Source organism: Panonychus citri, unplaced genomic scaffold, assembly GCF_014898815.1.
Source record: "Panonychus citri isolate SS breed McGregor unplaced genomic scaffold, ASM1489881v1 Contig00141, whole genome shotgun sequence".
In the NCBI taxonomy this organism is placed as follows: Eukaryota; Metazoa; Arthropoda; class Arachnida; order Trombidiformes; family Tetranychidae; genus Panonychus; species Panonychus citri.
Genome location: NW_026515546.1, coordinates 4,795,533 through 4,815,193, shown reverse-complemented (window position 1 = coordinate 4,815,193; position 19,661 = coordinate 4,795,533). Strand labels below are relative to the sequence as shown.

Here is a 19,661-nt window from a genome sequence, read left to right as displayed (position 1 = left end):
TCATCACAAATTTACAGGTAATAAAAGTAATAAACGATCATCAGAATCTCCGGTCAACCAGAATTCATTGAATAACAGTAATCATGTTAATCATGAATCAACTAATCACAATCATAACAACAATAATTCACAGTTAATGACAACGACGACAACTTCATCATCTTCATCATCATCAACAACAAATCCACCATCACCACCAACAACAACAATTACAACAGCATCGATTACAAATCAACCTCCACCGGTGGGTATTGTGGGTGGCGGTGGTGGTGCTAATCACACTAATGGTGCTAATCTTGGTAATGGAGGATTATCCATGGTGCCAATGAATCATCAACTTAATCCATCAACATTTAATAATCCATTGAATCCATTCATTAACAACAGTTATCAAGCATCAACTGTAACTAAATTATTAGGTAAGACTTTTAATTACTTTTGATTAGCTCACACAAATGATTGATTGATTATTGATTATTGTAAAAAAAAACTCCGAGACAATCAAATTGAATGAGCAAAACTCAACCAGAAAGGTTTCAATGGTTAATTAACATGAAAATCATGATCACTTAGATTGCAATTATAACAATTAACCGATTAACAGTAACATTAACATTGTTTACTTTTTTTTGTTACAATTTAAATGTCATGATTAACTAATTACAACTATCATAACCTGACAACTTGTGCTAATAAGATACAAACTCTAATTTGATCAATTAACTAACCTTTTTTTTTTAATTGTCAATGTGATTGAAAATACAAAATAGCAACAATTAAGAAAATGAATAATATCATGAAATATTATCAATGGGAATTGAGATCAAACTAGAATCAAGGTAATAGTAAAAATGAAAACAATTAAATCAACAAATCTAAACAAAGAAGAAAAGTTTAATTATCCCAATCAACTGTTGTAATTAACCTAATCAATTAATCAATATCCATGATTGAGCTCAATTGGGGATAAAATTAAGGCAAAAACAACAACAATCAGCATCAATATTAATATCCAAATGGACAAACATAGTAACAATTTACAAACTCATAGTAAATTTATTATCATAATTTAAATTGATTGTTGTTACTTTTGCATAATAATGAGTGTGATTATCATTAACATCATCATCATCATCATCAATTGCAATAAAGGTGTAAATGTTTTAAGGTAACCAGTAGTTAGATACAAATTAATAACAACCTTAACAATCAATAACAGGATGATAACTGTGAAAGGAAATAGACAATGTCACCTGTTTCCGGTTATTAGCATGACTACTCTTAATGATGCTAATGAAGATAATGATGATTACAATGATGATGATGATGATGATGATGATTAACTATTATCATTGATAAATATAGAGGTGAAAGTAAAATTCACTATCATTGGTTGTAGTCAATTCTGATTACCTTTACTTTTTTTTGCTCATTCACATTAACAGATCATCAACTTTACCTCCCTCACTCTCTCATTCATTAATCCACCACTCACTCTCTCTCTCTCTCCCTCTTTCTCTCACTCTCTCTCTCTCCATGAAAACAAATTGAATTCAATTTTCAATTAGTTTATTTGTGAACAATTTAAAAATAACAATAACATAACCATTGGCAACCTTATGATTATCAATCAATAGGAACTTTTCATTTTCTCATAACAATGATCACTTATCCAATAATATTGTTATTCAATTACTACCTGAATATATAGTTACCCTGTTTGAGAAATTGAATTTTCATAAAAAATGATCAATTCAATGATGATAATGATGATAAATTGTCAATTGTCAACTTTGTTTTGTTTTTAATATAATCAACTACAATATAAAAGGTAATGATTAATCAAATCCTATAAAATTGATTGTGATCACCATGAAACATGCGTACGTCAATTTAGTCAAGTTAATCAATCGATAAATTTTTTTTTTCTGTTCTCAATATGATTCAATTGATTGTTAATTCATTTGCTTAGGTATTCATTCAAAGTGTAATCATGAAGATGAACATGAGAAAACAATAGTTACTGAATTGAAGGAAGTTCCTAAAAGTTGAACTTTTTGTTTTCTTCTTGTTCAAAAAAAACTTCTTAATTGTAATCTATTGTTTTTATCGGTTAATTGTTGATATCGTGCTGATTGGTTGTAATGTTATAATATTATCTTAAAGGTAATTAGGGTTCCAAATGAAGTTAATTAGTCAAGTTGAGTTTTCTCAGGGCTTAGATTATCATTATCATCATGATTGTTGTTATTATTTGTCAATTTTTTTTTGCTGTTGTTTTTTCATCTTCATAATCATCATCATCTCACCTTGATTATAGGTTATGGTGAAAAGGTAATTCCTTACCCTCTGGAAGGAAATTGACATAAACAATGATGATGATGAGGATGAAAAGGAAGATGGCTCTCTCTTTTTCTTGGCTTTCATTTTCCCTCCCAAGACATAAGCTGCTTCTGTTGTAATTATTGTGCATTTGGTGATTGACTTCATTTGTTTTCCAATTCATCTTACCTGTGCCTCTTTTCCTACCTGTGTTTACCTGTGACCTCAAACCACTATTATCACCATCCGAGCTCATCTTACCTTCACCTCCTCCTCCTCCTCACCTTACCCTCCATGACCAGGTGATGGTAAACTAATCATCATCATCATCATCAATTCCAACACCTTTTCCATGTAAACGTCTCTCTCTATCTCTCTCACTCTCACACTATCCCTCCCACTCTTACAAAGATCACCTTAAATTCAGTTTTGACAATTTTCAATTGTTTTTCATTCACTATTCAATTTACCTGAGTTTCTGTTGATGATTATCATCACCTTATCATCATCATCATCATCATCATCATTAACAACAGACTTATCAATAAGTGATAATGATATTATTATTGGCAAACCTTGAAAGGTGGAGTTGACAACAATTAACTGATCAAATTATGCGAAAAATTTACTTTCACCCAACTCATCATCCACTCACTCAATCAACACGTACTTCACCATGATGATAATCATCATTCTCACAATAATTATATAGGAATGATGTAAAATAATCATCAATATAATAATAATAATGGAAGAGGCAAAAACTAATAACAACAATAATCTTAATCTCTTCGTACTTTTTATTGTTGTTAATCATCAATCCTACAAAATGGATGATTGATCTTAGGGAAATAGAAAATGATTTTCTAGTTTAATTACTTGTTTATTGTTTAACTAAATTGACAACGTTTACCTTTGGTAATAATTATCATCTTCTTAATGATGATAAGAAGTTTATCTTTACTCTTTCTGCTAAGAAAACAATAACATGATAATAATAAGACGATGGCGATGATGATGATGATGATGAAAGGGCTTAAGGTGATTCGATGATTAATGAGCCGATTACATGACCTGTGTACTTTTATAGGTGTGATCGTATTAACTTTTCAACGAGTCCATTTATTTCATCATCTTCATCATCTTCCTAATCCTAATCATCCTCATCACTAATCTCACTCAATTTCATTGTTAACACCTTGATGATAATCAAGGGTGGAAATGATATTTTCTTAAGTCCATTTCAATTTCTCAAAAACAATCAAAGGACTTAAGTAATTAGCTAATCATATTATGATTTAGTTGTCGAATTGAGATTCGAAAGTTTTTCTAAAAGTTTTTTTTTTCGTTTTTTTTTCTATTGACTTTTAGGTCGCTACTACGAAAATACTGCCGCTGGTGGTTTGTTTCGAGCTCCAACTCATTCCTCAGTTATCGGCGGATCGAAGCCTAAAGTGGCCACTCCCGAAGTGGTCGCTAAAATCGAGCAATACAAAAGGGAGAATCCAACGATTTTCGCCTGGGAAATCAGAGAGAGACTTTTATGTGAAGGTAAGTGGTCATTCATTTATTCACACTGACCAGTTGTTATTGATCAATTTTACTCCTTCTCTCAATCAAAACTATTAACATGAAAAAGTCACTCTGATGATTAACCATCAGAAAAAAACTTCATTATTGATTATCCAAGTTAATCACAAATCTAAACTAATCAATTGTTGATCCATCATTTGTTAACAAATACAAATATAATAATATAAACAAATACATCAACTACTAACTGAGAGAGAGAGAGAGAGAGAGAGAGAGAGAGAGAGAGAGAGCCACCAGAATGATATTGATTAGTTTACTTAAAGATTATCACAGTAGCCGATTTGTAATACACAGGTAAAGATTTACCAACTGACCAATGGTCAGAAAATTATCTTTATCATCAATCAAATGAGGATAAAAGTCATAGAGTTAATTGAGTAAACGAGATACACTTTGACATTGCGTTTGAAGTGTTAACTGTAACAATTGAAACCTCGTTAAAACAAAAATCATCTTATTAACGATTGATTAAGATGGAGCTTAATAATGACCTGTTAATTTTCCCGTCAAACGGAGGCCACTTTTGGCCTGATAGATGAGTTTTACAATCTCTATCTTGTTGTTGATGATATTACCTTTTTTTTTACTTTTCTATTGTTGTTATCATCAATTTCCTTTCATTTTCAACTGTCAATTTGCAACCTTGAGTGTTGATCATCATCTTCATCACTTGTTGATGTTTCCATCAATTTCAAACAGTAGCAATTGAAAGTGGAAACATTAGAAAAACAAAACAATCTCATCCAATGATCAGTTTATCATCTCTGTATCATTATCATCATCATCATCCGTTAAATTTACCTGAGATTTAAGGTCAATATTATGGTTTACCTGTTGATAGATTATGTTTGTGGTTACTTTTGAATTACATTTGATTTGTTTCTGTTGCAATTTCTCATGTTATCATTGTAATTGATGTTCATTGTTTATTGTTAATTTGTTTCTTATTGTTTTGATTAACACACAATAACCAAGGGTGCAAATTGTTATTTGATTAGAAAACGTAAGGTCAATATTAACTAACAATTAATCTTAATCGATCAAAATCAAGTTAATTGTTTGGTACCAATTGCAATTACCAACAAGTACAACATAAAGTCAACAATTTACACCCAATAAAAAATAACAATTAATCTGTATTACTATTTGGATTAACAGTGGATTAGATTAATTAACAAATAGGACAATACAAAATAACCCAACAAATAATAAAACAACAGAATCAACAATCACCCAAGTATTACAATCAATTCGTTAAGCTTATAATCTATTAGATGATCTAAATTTAATCACAGGTAATTAAGTGTTAATTCATTATAATGATAAAACAATTAAGATCAACAGGTAACCGAAATCAACAAAATTTTCTGTCATCTCTTTCTCGTTCTTAATAATAATTACATTGGCACTTGGATAAATGCTCTGGAAATTACTATTACCTGTGTAACTTTGAACGTGCTATTAGTAAGCCTACTAATGTGTGCTAATATCAGGTAGATGATGATGATGTTCACAGACAAAAACCACTTCTCTCTCTCTCTCTCTCTCTTGTCTCTCTCATCACTAACCCAAACATATTATTAACAGTTAGAGAGACAAATTTGTGAGTGAAAAAAAAAATTATGTCCATGAAACCAAAGCAACAAAAATGCATAAGATGCATAATTATTTTTGATTACTGATTCTTGTAATATAATCATCACGACTTTGCATCACTTTTCATCCTCCCCTAATTCATTAGGGAGTTAAGCTTAAAGTCATTTTCATCAGCACGTTGGAACGCCTTAGCTGCTCTCTCTCTCTCTCTCTCTCTCTCTCTCTCTCTCTCTCTCATTCTCTTTTGTATAAGAGGGTGAGAGAGAAAGACTAAAGTGTGTGATGATAAGAAAGAGAAGATTATTGAAAAAGAGTGAAAATCCTCTTTCTTTCTTCTCTTTCTTTATTCTCACAGGTAAACTGATACAATTTGCTACTTTGCTTACCTTACACGATATTAATGCCTTTTTTTACCTTGAATCTTAATTACAGTTTACGTTGATTCAACTTCACCAAATCACTACACTTACCTTTGTAAAATTAATATCATTATGATTAAGATGATTATTATCATCTCTCTCTCTCTCACTCTCTCCTTGTGTTAGTTAATGTTAACAGGTAATAATAGTAACAATTAAATGTCCGGTTATGACCCGAAGATCCTTGAACAAAAAGATGACCTTAGTAAAAGAAGAGGAAAAAAAAATGAAACTTCAACATATAAAATCTTACGTTTTAAGTGACAAATTTTAAGACTTTTACTCGTGGTCACTTTCTGGTCATTCATATGATTCTAGAACAATTTGAACTTAATCAATTAATTAAGCAAATTATGTAATCACAATGAGTTTTTGTGTATCAATCCTATTGGATTTTAATTGTTGTCGCTGTTTCCGAACTGATTATATTATTATTGTACTTATCTGATAACAATGGATTCTGTTGTTGTTTAAATTGTTAATGTTGATCTAAATTGTTATAAATGACAATTAGACAGAAAAAGTGTCAACAATAATTTTGTACACTTTGATTATTGTGTTTGTGTCTCATTACAGGGTAAACATTATATCACAATTAGGGAAACAATTATTGATTAACTCAACCGATGTAAATACAATTTGTCAATTCTGTTATAAGGTAAAACTATATCAATTTGATTATGATGATAATAATAATACAATAATCAAAGTTTACACAATTAAATTGTAAAACTAATAATAGTAAATCAGATAACCATAGCTAACATAAATACACAGGTAACAACAGTTTCATTGGGGCATTTAACATTTAATTTGAAAGGCTTTTTTTTCATTGATATCATTTAATTATCATTCTGACAATCATGAATTTCATGAAAGGAATCAAGAATCCAGATCAAGTAGATTTAACAATAACCCACACATAGAGACTGTTTAATTAACTTGTAATCATTTGATTAAAAACTGAATTGAGTTTTTCAAATTCAACCTAATTTAAGTGTTTGTATTTACCTGAACTAAGATGCTCAGTGATTCAGAAACAAAAGTTACACTTAGATATCTTAATATATGAGATGATGATGATGGTGATGAGGAGGAGGAGGTGTGAGGATGATGATGAGATGATGATGATGACAAAAAAGCAATAAAATTGTATCACATGAACGTATTTACCTGTAACGGAAACAAGGCTTCAGGTAAATGGGCTTTTTCCTGTCATCATGAAGATGAAAAAGGATATTAGCATCTTAAGAAATTAATACCCACAGGGAGACAATCAACTCACTTTTCTCTCTCTCTCTCTCTCAGATGACATTGATGCTATTATTAAGATACTAAATAGCTGTTGGAATGAATCAATTGTTGGTGACAATTTCCACTGACAATTTAACCCACCCTCTTTGACGGGAAAAAGTTATTAGCACTTTGATAAGTTAGTTAATAAAAGATGAGAGTTAATAATATACTGAGAGAGGGAGAAAGTGAGAGATTAAGAGGCTCACCATGGGAGGCTAAATCTATCCTCATCATCCTCCTCCTTCCACCCACTCTAATAAATTGCTAAATTGTTTACCTGGGAGAGAGAGAGAGACTTAAATATTATCATCATTAGTCAACAACTTGTTTACAAGGCAAAAAAAAGTTTCAAAAACTCAGCACGTTAACACATAAAAATAATAATAATTAATATCCAAGAGATAATTTTTGTCACAGAAAAAAAGTTTCATCTTTTGTTTTGACAGGTAAATGGTTATCAACCAGGTAACTTAAAGGTAGTTAACACTAAATGATAATGATGATGATAACATTTTCATCCCAAGACTCACCTTGGGGTAACCTCTGGTTATGAGATAATACTAATATCTTGTATTACAATCAAATTTACCTGAGATCAGCTATTGATTAATAGGCGTTAATCATGATCCATTTCCGTTTATCATAATCACTTTATTGTTTATCAGTTTTTTTTGAATTTCTCATCACCATTTCCGTTTCTATTTTATTTCAATACAATAATCATATTGAATATGATTAATGAGCTTATTGTTTCAACTAATGAGATAATAATATCATCATCAAGAAATTACTTTCACTTGATCAGGTAAACAAGAAGAAGAAAAAATTTAATATCATTAATCATTAAAACTAATGAATGAAGTTGAACAATTTACAATTCTGTTTTCACATCATCATCATCATCATCATCGTCATTTTATTGATTATATATTGATGATAATGATACTCACAATTTGCTATTTAAATTGTTTCTGCAATTAAATTATAAAATCGTTTAAAACGATTAATTAACGTAAAAGGTAAAACAATTAACGATTTCTTTGAAAATCTTACATATTAATCAATTAATATTCAGAAAGAGTTGATGATGATAAGATTTTTATTAATGAATCTCTCTCTCTCTCCATCACAATGAAAAGATATACAATTAATAATAATGATGATAAAACATTAAGGTAAAAATGATTATGACTTTTTTGCTGTTTCCTTTGCAAGAATTGCAATTACAACGAATCAGTAAATTGCCCTGAAGACGTTTCAACGTTTCAATTGTAAAGTAAAAACGTAAATGATATGATTAAAAAAAACACTTATCATGAGTACGTTTAAACATTTACCTGTTGTAGTTAATTTGCTCATTGAAATTAAAAACCAGTAGCAGTTTTGTTAACAACAGAAACTCAGGTGAGATGAAGACGATGATGAAAAAGAAGAAGAGAAAGAAGAAAAAAACAGAGCCTCAAGTATCTTCCTAAAGGAATTTAGATAATTTCTTAAAAATCATTTGAATGTTTTTTTCTCTTCTCTCATCATCATCTTCTTCTTCTTCATCATCTTTTTCATCTTCCTCCTCCTTTCATCCAGTCTTTCAAGTCTAATCATCATCACTTCACAATTTGCAATCATTTTGATACCTTGACCATCGTTTTGATGTTAATTTTGGTCATTAAGGTTATTACCTGATAGTTGAACAGGTAAATTGTTTAACTTTAATCAACAATTTTAAATTGTAATTGTTGTTTTTTTGCTACCTGAAAATTTTGCCACCAATCATTAAGGTATCACAGGTAACCAAATTAAAGTTAATCTAGTTCTCTAATTGTAAACCATTTTTCATTGATGATTTTTGTTTTCATCAGTTAATTGCTGTCATCATGTTGTTGATTAGTTTGATTCAGTTTTTAATTTGATTATTATGCAAATGATTACACTCCCAAATTGTCAAAGTCTCTTGGTGACAACACTATTTACATGGTAAATCATTAACCGAAGTGATTAAAAAGTAAGAATGAAACAAAAAGAAAGATAATTTATCTTCTCTCTCTCTCTCTCTCTCTCTCTTTCTCTCTCTCTCTTCATCTTCCGTCATCATCATCATAGTAAATTGCAAAATAATGCTAATATCTGATTACTATTATCACTGTGTTTATCTTTTTTTAGCATCTCTCTCACTCTCTCACTCATTTTAATTCATTTTCTTATAAATTTAATCATGATTAACCCACACACACGCATCATTAATCAAATTAATTAATTACCTTGATGATAACTTGTTGGCTAATTAATTGATTCATAAATTCATTTGCTAGGATTGATAATTTAAAGTCCAAATTATAATATTAACATGATGACAAAAAGGAAAAGCAAAAACTTTAATTGATTAAATTTGAAAGAAAGACAAAAGTTCAATCAATCAATTAATTTTTCTCCTTAATTGTCACTATTTTAATCAATTGATTAGTTTGATTGAATATCTCAAGCAAACTGTAACAACTAAAGTTAATTATTTTCATGAAAGTTACTCCTCTCGTTTCACAATTTCACAATACAAAAGTTACCAAACAATTAGATTGCCTAAAGGCATAAAAACCCAAAGATGCTGAAAAAAAGTACAGAAATAATCAAATGATTGTGTTAATTGTTATTTCATGAATGAAAATGATTCTAATTATTTCAAAGTACTCACCAAAATAGCAAAAAAAGGATAAGGTGAAAAAAGTAATTCCCATGAAATTTTTTTTCTCAATGATGAATCAATGGATTATCATGAAAACCCGCATTGACCAATGGGTGTTAAAGTGGGTGGTACTGGTCATCACTTTGAGGAGATTAAGATTAAGATTTAATTGTTGAGAGATAAAAAAATGAGGCTGAAAGTTGAATAATAATCTGGTAACCATATAAACGGATCTAAACAACTAAAAGATATCAACAATCAACGAATCTTGTTAACAATTAAAGGTGAATGATGAACTTTACTACTAAATTAGTTTGATTGTTCATCATTTCTGATTATCATCATCATCATCATCATCATTATCAATTGATGTTGAGACCATGAAATGACCAGCATGTTGGCTGGTTACATGTGAGGTCTCAAAGTTATTATTTCTTGATTGTTATTGTTAATAGTTGATTGTAATTACCATTAATTTTTCTCACTGATTGTTATGTTAATCAAAAATAATTTAGAAGATGATGAAGAAAACAAAATTAGAACTGAATTAACTTCTCATTCTTGTAAATTAAACTGAATTGCTGGTTGATTCTGTTGATTGCCCACATGATCAATTGACCATTCAATGAATTAAAATCCGTAACCAATTAGATTTAATTGACTCTCTGAAAACTGTTAATAATCACTAAATCCCTATTGTTAAATATTTATTTATTAATACAAAATTAAACTGAATCAGTGAGTGAATCAATTGATTGGATTGAGAAAATGAAACAAAATTAGATTTCAAATATTGATAATAAGTTGATAACAATCAAATGAACGGCAGAATGATTTTCACTTAATCAATGATCAAGATGAGGAAGAAATTAGTAGATTGATTAATTGATTAATAAGATGATTAAATGATTTGATCAGTTGACCTTGATAATTGATTTCAATTACATTTCATGTAATAGTATTTTCATTCAATCGAACAAAAAAAAAGTTCTATTCCATTTTTTTTCATCTTCTAATATTATTTTTCATGATATTATCTAACTAGCTCATTATCACTTGATTCCGTAATCATGATTACACATTAATCATGTTAATCAATGTAATACAATTATAACGTGATAGTAAATCGTTTGAAATAAAAACTTTCATGATTAACTTTCGTCCATTGAAAGTTGATACTTTTTCATTCACATGATGATTGAGTCTCTCTCATCATCTTCATCTTCATCTTCATCTTCATCATTCATGATTATTGTTATTACCTGAGTTTTTTTTCTTTGACAATTGTGAAATTTTCAGAAGCTTTGAAAACTGTACAGGTAAACAATTTACCTGTTGCTGAAAGTTAATTCTTGTTAACAATTAACTGGTTTCTGGAGGCTGTCACCTTAATTGTCAGGTAAAGAAGCAATTTAAAGTTGACTTTTCTGTGTCTGTGTAAGTTTATCATTAAAATTATCAGAAAATTAACTTTTTTTTTCACTTTGTCTGGTGTAGTTTAAATTGTTCAATTTAAGGGTAAACATTAATCCAATTTCAGGATTCAATTCAATTGATGGTTCATGATAATCAACTCTAATTGTTATCCATCAACCTTTATCATTATGTATCATCAATTTGACAATTATCATCACCTTAATGTTTACCTTTTAAATTGATTGTTATATTTAGTTGTTGTTGTTTTTTTCCCTAATTGTGTAACTAGAAAATTGATTGAAATTAAACAGATCAACAATCAACATAGGATTTTTTAATTGTGACAGGATCAAGAGACCCTCATCTCATCATCTCCTAATCAACAATCAAGAAACAGTCAGACAATTAGCACAATTCAATTAATCATCTCCTCCCATTTAGATACAATTTTTGATAATCATTGAGTTATCATGAAAATCACCATGATAATGTTAAACAAAAAGGGAAAACCATGATTATTGTTAACGATTTAAAATTAAACTCTCACAACAATTAAATTGTTTGGTAACAATGAAAAAGTTTCAATCAAAACAATTTTCAGGTATCACATTGATTAATATCTTTACCTTGACAATTAAACTACTTCCTATTTGGAAATCAACGTCTCTGTAATAACAAAAACGACAATAAACAAAAATTGGACAATTTTTTTGTCATTTCTCAGGTAAAATCCCAAAAAAATGATATTGATTTTACACAGAGTTTACCTGTAATCTTTCAATGGATGAAAAAGTGATGTGTCCTCCTACCTGGACATAGTGATTACTATTTACTTACCTGGAAAGAGAGATGATAAAGATTCATCTTCTATGATGGATAAATATTATATGTCCACTAGAATATTTTTTTGTTGTTGTTTTCTTCTCGACACAATGACAACATCCGTTGTCATCTGAACCGTTATCATGATAATATGAACTTCCTGTTGACCGCAAGATGGAAAAACAAACAAACCAGTAAACAATGAGAAGCAACAAGAAAAAAAAGTGATAAAGATAATCACTATTATAGAAACTTTATCCTCATCAACACCCATGATCAGAATGATAATCATCATTATCTTCCTATAATTTGCAATTCGACGCAAGCTTAGAACCAGAAAAGATGACGAAAAAAAGATTCGTAACTAAAATAATGATGAAAACATATGGAAGGTCAAATGATAGACTTTAGCGATAGCGAGAGCGATAATGTTGGGACAAGATAATTGTGACTCTTGTGTAGAAAAAGAAGAAAAAAAGTTGTGGTCAAGTTTTCTCTCTCAATCCAACTATTACATTGACCAGTTTTCATCATTCTCAATGATGAAATATCAGTTAATAAACAAAAATGATTAACTGATATCTTGGGAGGTCAACAATTGTTGTAGGTGTTGACTTGCAATTTTTTCAATGGTCAACAAGAGTGGACATCACCTGGTAATGAATATCAGCCATCAGCACATTGAAACACCATAGACAGATAATATCAGCTAAATAAATTGTTACCTATTAACCTGATGGTCAAATGAAGATGAAGAGTAAAAAAACAATAGAAAACAAGAAACATTGAATTGATTAATTTATTCATAAGATGATTAATCATAACATTGAGGCTCTCCAAGTGTACTAATGGTCAGTATCCTCTCTCCCTGTGGTCAATAGGTCTCTCTCTCTCTATCTCAGCACGTTAACCTGATTCTAAACTTTGATAATCCTCTTGCGTTGATTGTCAACAATCAGCGATAACAAAGCTAATCCTCTCTCATTTATCAGCAATTTATGTATATTAACCCATTAATCCAGGTAATCCAATTTACATAATTGTATCCGTTTGACTTTTAAACAATTAATTGTCACATTATTATGATGACAAATATTAGGATAGACAAATGTGATTTATCATCAACTTTCACTGGTCAACAATTATCATTATCTTTATCTTATCTTATTCAACCGTAACCACCACCACCAATGAGGTTTTAAGGGTAAATACCATTGGGTTTAAATAGCCTCAGGGGTAGATTAGTTTGCTACCGTTTTCTATAAGCAACAATTTATATCAATTTGTGTTTTACGAAAAAAAAACAAAATTTTCCACTACCAGTATAACTAATTAAGATAATCTATTGGGAATCTGTCACAATTAATTTTCACTTTAATCGTTGACCAATATCTATTGCCCACCTTGACCACATCATCGTCATCGTCATCCATTCAGGTAAATTGTATCAATTGGATCAACAATATAAATCATCAATTGCAATCAACTGGAAAAACTTTATTGTTTCTTTTACTTTTCTCTCTCTCTCTCACCTTGATATTGAATTATAGGTTGAAACTTGAAATTAACTATCATCATGATTACTAAATTGCTTACAATCAAGAAAAGATCCTATGGTTTAACAATAATAAACTAATAATGATCATTTCATGTTGAGAAATTAAATCAACAACTACAATAATCAGGATTTAATTTCTTCACCTTTTCATTAATTTAACTTTTCCCCAGGTAAATTAGATTTGATTATCATCATTATCATGATAATTATTTGAATAACAATTGAAAGAAATTCAGAAATTTTCTATCTTCATATTGTTCAACTATCAAAGTAACTAAATCAATTGCTACTCTCTCTCATTTACCTTTTGATTGTTAACTAGATTTTTGTTATCATGATGATGATTTAGCTAATCAACTTGCAAGAAATTAACTTGTACTTTGTAATTTACTTTCAGTTTCTCTCTCTCTCTCTGATTCTTACCTGTAATTACCTGGATTGTGTTAAGGTTTTATCATCATCATCCTCATCATTATCATCATCGTCCACTCCCACTGAGTAAAGATTTTGTTCAATTCTGGTGAAAGATGAGGTTATTGCATGATTTAAGGCTACTCGTGTTTAACATTTTAGATTGACAATTAAATCTAATTTTCAATTGATTACCTTTAGAGTCGATACAATGATTAAATGAAAACGCAATCAGTGTATATTGGCAGAAGACAAACAAGATAATATTTAAAATAAAAAATATAAGATAATCATTAAGATGAAGATGAAGATGGAGATGATTATCTTTGAGTAAACCAACTATTATTATTATTATAAACTATTAACTAACAGACAAACCGGATTTAATTTGATTCTCTTTTATTTTCTGTACTTGATTGGAGCCAATTAAGGTTTCATTAGCGATTAGATTTGGTCAAAATTTAGTAAGATATATATTTAAATCAATGGTGATTAAGTAGCAACAATTTACATGTCAATGGTTACCAGATAGCCCATTGGGAGGTGGCAAGTGCAACCAAAAGCTACAACTAATCAATGTTGATACTTGATGTTTCTTGATGATGATGATGATGATAAAGATGATAAAGAAAGAGAAAGATATTTAATATTACATAATTTGAATGGAAGGCGGGAAGAGAGAGAGAGATGAAGATGAAGATGAAGACAATCAACTATTGAGGTTAAAAGCCAATCGTTGCATCAATTATGTGATGATGATGATGATAATGATGAGGAGGAAGAGGAAAATGTTTTCAGGAATGATAATATTCACAGGAATCAATATTTATATTCAACAATCATCATGAGTCAATGGTATTTGTAGTTACCATATCAATGAGTGTTTCCAAATGATGATGATGATAATGATGAAATTTTCATTTTATTTCCTCTGATTATTAACTTGACAAGAGAAATAAAAAAGTAATCAGATTTAATAATGATTATTTGTATACTCTTTGAGAGCAATGAGCTTAAATTGTGAATTAATTTTAATTGCAATTTACTTGTTTGACCAATTTGATATACTCACTCCTCCTTTGCCTTCACATTTAATGAATAGCCTGAGGTCATTTACAACAACTCATCATTGATTAATTCTCGTTCTTAATCATTATTGACTAATATTTTCTCCAATTGATTCAGTCAATTATATTTAAACTAATTCTTGATCAATTTGGTTAATCATTAATCCAGGTCAACACTTAATCTTAATCCCAGTTGATTAACTAAATCCTGTGTAGTTGCAAATTGAATATAACTTTTGCTTTCGTCTCTTTCAGTGATAAAAGGAGTAGTTAACAAAGTTGATTAACTTAATTGCTGTTGTCTTCCTTAATGCTACTTGTATATTTAACCATTAATTAATTGTAACGTTTTAACTTTTTGGTGACTTAAATTGTGACTCTCATTGAAAAAAAAGTTGACAAACTTTTGCTTACCTGTTTCCTTAAGGAAAATACAAATTACTCTCAAAAAGATGAAGATGAAGATGAAGATGATTATGATGGAGATGATGAAGTGTCTCATCAACAGGTAACAATGATGATGATGATGATGAAGATAAAGATGAGAGGTTCACATTGCAATGATAAGAAGCTCATTCATCTCCTCAACCTCTCATTAAGAAGTCAATGAAAATTTACCTGTGCAAAAAAAGGTAACAACTTTTACCTTGACAAAATCACCTTATAATTGATGTGCAACTGGACGAGCCACCATTTTACCCACTCATCATCCCAATCCTAATCATCATAATCATCATCATCATAGAGATTTTTTTTTCTCATCTTACCTTTACAACATCAACCCTATTCAAGCATCAATTCAATTTGCAAATTAAATGGAAAGTCAGTTGACAATTTGCAATTTAAATTGTCAGCAAAAACCTTTGCATTTCATTACCAATTATAAATCCTTTTGTTTTGGCCCATCAACACTCATTGAAAAGTTGAACAATGTATTTGCAGGATTAAATTAATCAGGAAGGAGAAAAAGAAACAAACAATTAAGATAATCACAATGTGATAATCATGATTAGGATGATGATGATAATATGAAAGCAAGACAAATGTAAATTACAATTAACTTTAGTAATACAATTACTTAACACTAATCACCTTTGTGATGGAAGATAATTAATCATAATCTTAATCTACTTCCATCATCATCATCATTCAAAAGATAATCCAATTGATCCTATTTTTAGATTCACTTTGTAAGGTAAAAAAAAATGATTCTTGTTTTTTTTTCACACAACCAAACAAACACTCAGGTATTTATACAAATCCACATGAAAATATATATTATACTTGTCACCCTATTGAAAAACATGAAACGCTAACCTCATCAGTCAACAATTAACAATTGTAACAATTTGCGAAACTCAAGTAATCAAGTTAGTCAATCTAATTTAGTATAAATAGTAAAAGGAAACACCAACAACAACAACAATCAAATCAAGAAAAAGCAGATTGATTAACATTAAGGTAAATCCAAAGACAGGTAAACAATTTAATCTTTGTAAAGCTCAAATTGAGAGTGAACATTAAATTGATGAATTTAACTTTTACCCCACTAAATTGTTAACAATTTACAAATTGTTATCATCAACAGGGATTATTATTAATCTTCAATCTCTTTCACACTCTCTTGATTATCCTCATCTTTTTTTTATTAATCATTTTCTCAATTGATACACAGCAAAAGAGATTCTGATTACCTAGATTACCTGTTCACTTACCTGTTGGTGTTAATTTTTTCCTCTCTCTCTCTCTCTCTCTCATTTCTTTCAGTATTGAATTAGTTGATTGTTGATTGTTGATTGTGGTAAACCTTTTGTATTGTTAATGGAAACGCGATAATTGAATGACCATTGATTATGATTCCGTATTTGGTATGTGTGGTCCTACTAATCAGTGTAACTATTACAATTTTTGATTGTTAGTTAATCAATTGAAACTTGTTACCTGATTACCTTTGTTAACCTCAGGTAATTTTGTTGATAATGGTCATTGGTTACCATTGACCAATAGTGATTAAGGTTAATCTTTATTTATTTTTTTTCATAATATTGATTGTTGAATAAATAACTATATAAACCATAGGTTAATTGTGATTAAATTACTTTGATTATTTGTTAACTTGATTCTCATTGGTGTTTGTCACGTTATGACGTTTTCATTGTCCAACCAATTTAATCAATTTAATTCCCATAGATTAAGGTGCTAAATGATTAGCTAATTTTCTTGTAATTAATACTAATTGTTGACAATTTATTCCCATTGATTGTCACTCTGTTTCCAGTGTAATTTGTAATTGTATGAGTTGATATTTAGAGACTTGAAAACAAAAGTAACGATCATTACAATCAACATGATAATTTTAATTGTAATTGTAATTGTCTTTTTTTCCCCAACAATTAATTGTTGCTAATTTAGTGAGTTGAGTTGTGTTAATTTACCCTTGATATTTGAAAGCGTTTCAATTGCTATTGACGTGATTAAATTGTTTCCTATTTCATCAGGTATACAATGTTGATGGTTACACTTAATTACTAACTTTGATGGTGATAATGATTAAGAAAAACACAATTACAATTACAATTGTCACTCCTTGTATTACCCACCGGTGGTAAATACATTTAATCAAATCAAGAGGAAATTTTATTTTTTCCTCATTCAAAATAATATTTTTTTTTTGGGGAAATTTTCATTAATCACAATTAGAGTGTAAATTGTTTTAGCTTAATCATTATCGGATTGATTGTAACCATGATTTTAAAGTTTAATACTCGATGATTGATTGTCCACTTTGTCTAATCCATCATTGATCACAATCAGTTTTCACGAGTTAATTGTCACGTTAACTCATTGATTAGTTCTGATTATTATTTCGATTAATTTTCCTTATTAATGTTTCCTTTTCCATCTGATATTAGAAAACCTGACAAACATTTTTCTAAAACTTTACCTGTTATCATTTTCTTTTGGGTGTGTCTCAGGTAAACATTTACATGAATGGAATACAAAATAATACAAATTAAGTTACAACTTCATTCATAAATTAAATTGTTGGGAGGAAGAGGAGGTTGTTGATGATGAAGAGCAAGAAGATGACAACAACAACAAAAAATCCTCTTTATTATAACTTTGTGGTTCGCTTGAGGGATTATAAGTGTTTCAATGATCATCTTCATCTTCATCTTCATCTTCATCATCCTGGTGATGAGGGACATCTCAGGTTAACCAGGATTCTAAATAAAAATTGTTTTATATTAACAAACAGGTAACTGATTAGCCTTTTCAATTGAATATTGATTATCTATTATTGCTCCATGTATATTTTCATGATATTGATTCAAATTGATGAGAATATTAATTCACTTGGAATAATCAATTTCTTCAATATTACAATTTAATGAATAAGAAAATGAATTAAAAAAATTTTCTCATTTTCTTTTTCACAATTGTTTACAAATCCATCAGTTGATTTGTAATAATTTAACCTTCTTATGGTCAATTATTGATTATCCTTAATCATCATCATCATCAACATTTAAATTCCATTGATGATCTTAATTATCTCTGATCACCTCCCCAATCATCATCATCATCCTACTCTCTTACCACCCTACCCACCCACTCTTCCTCCTCCCACTTTGATTAATTTTGATTATTTCTTTCCGATAATCAAATTAATAACCATAATCATGATAATAATCAACAACAGGTAAAACTATTTACAGGTAACTTTTTGTTTGATCACGCCAATGAAAGTTCAGACTCTTGACCATGATAATCATAGGGCCAAGAGGATGATGATGAAGATGATAAATGAAGATAAGGATGATTACTATATGTATCCATCTTTTGAAGGTATTAACATTTTCAATCTAATTCAATATCCGGGGTTAAATTGATTCAATTGATTTTCTCATTGAGTAAAACTTTTAATTCATTCAAAAATTATTATCAACACGGATTCTAGGATTTGAAAATTACAGGGAATCACAATTGATGAATGAGTTTCTATTATACATAATATATAAATTATACCTCATTTGTGTTAATCATTTATAATCAAATTAAATCCTCGTTGATGATTAACAACTAATTCAACATTAACAATAAACATTTTGTTAATCATCTAGCAATCAATTAACTTCAACTAATTTTATAAGGATAATACAATTAAAAGTTTTTCATTGTTATTTGTTGCTAATGTTGTAAATAAGGAAATTGCTAATGATTAGTAATTGAATCAGTTAATTGTTTAGATGAAAATTTATTAGGGAAAAAAAATAAGTTAATTGCTCTCGTTAATTGTTACCAGATAAGTTTCAATGTTTACTTTTTGATTATTAATTGTCACAATTGACAAATTATTGCCTTTTTTTGCTTATTATATTACCGATTTAATTAAATAATTAAATGAATTAACTAATTGTTTAATCACTTTCTAGTCTATATTTTTTTTGTTTGATCAATTGGTTGGTTAATCATTTAATTTA

The 19,661-nt window shown here is 29.2% G+C and overlaps 1 protein-coding gene across 1 annotated transcript in view; it reads left to right on the top strand.

The window, feature by feature from the left end:
- Positions 1 to 19,661, top strand: part of LOC128395778 (transcription factor stalky-like) — a 30,439-nt gene that overhangs the window by 1,077 nt on the left and 9,701 nt on the right. The window contains exons 2-3 of the mRNA XM_053356261.1: positions 18 to 419; positions 3,694 to 3,873. Of these exons, the coding sequence (XP_053212236.1) occupies positions 18 to 419; positions 3,694 to 3,873 (582 nt within the window). The remainder of the gene's footprint in view (positions 1 to 17; positions 420 to 3,693; positions 3,874 to 19,661) is intronic.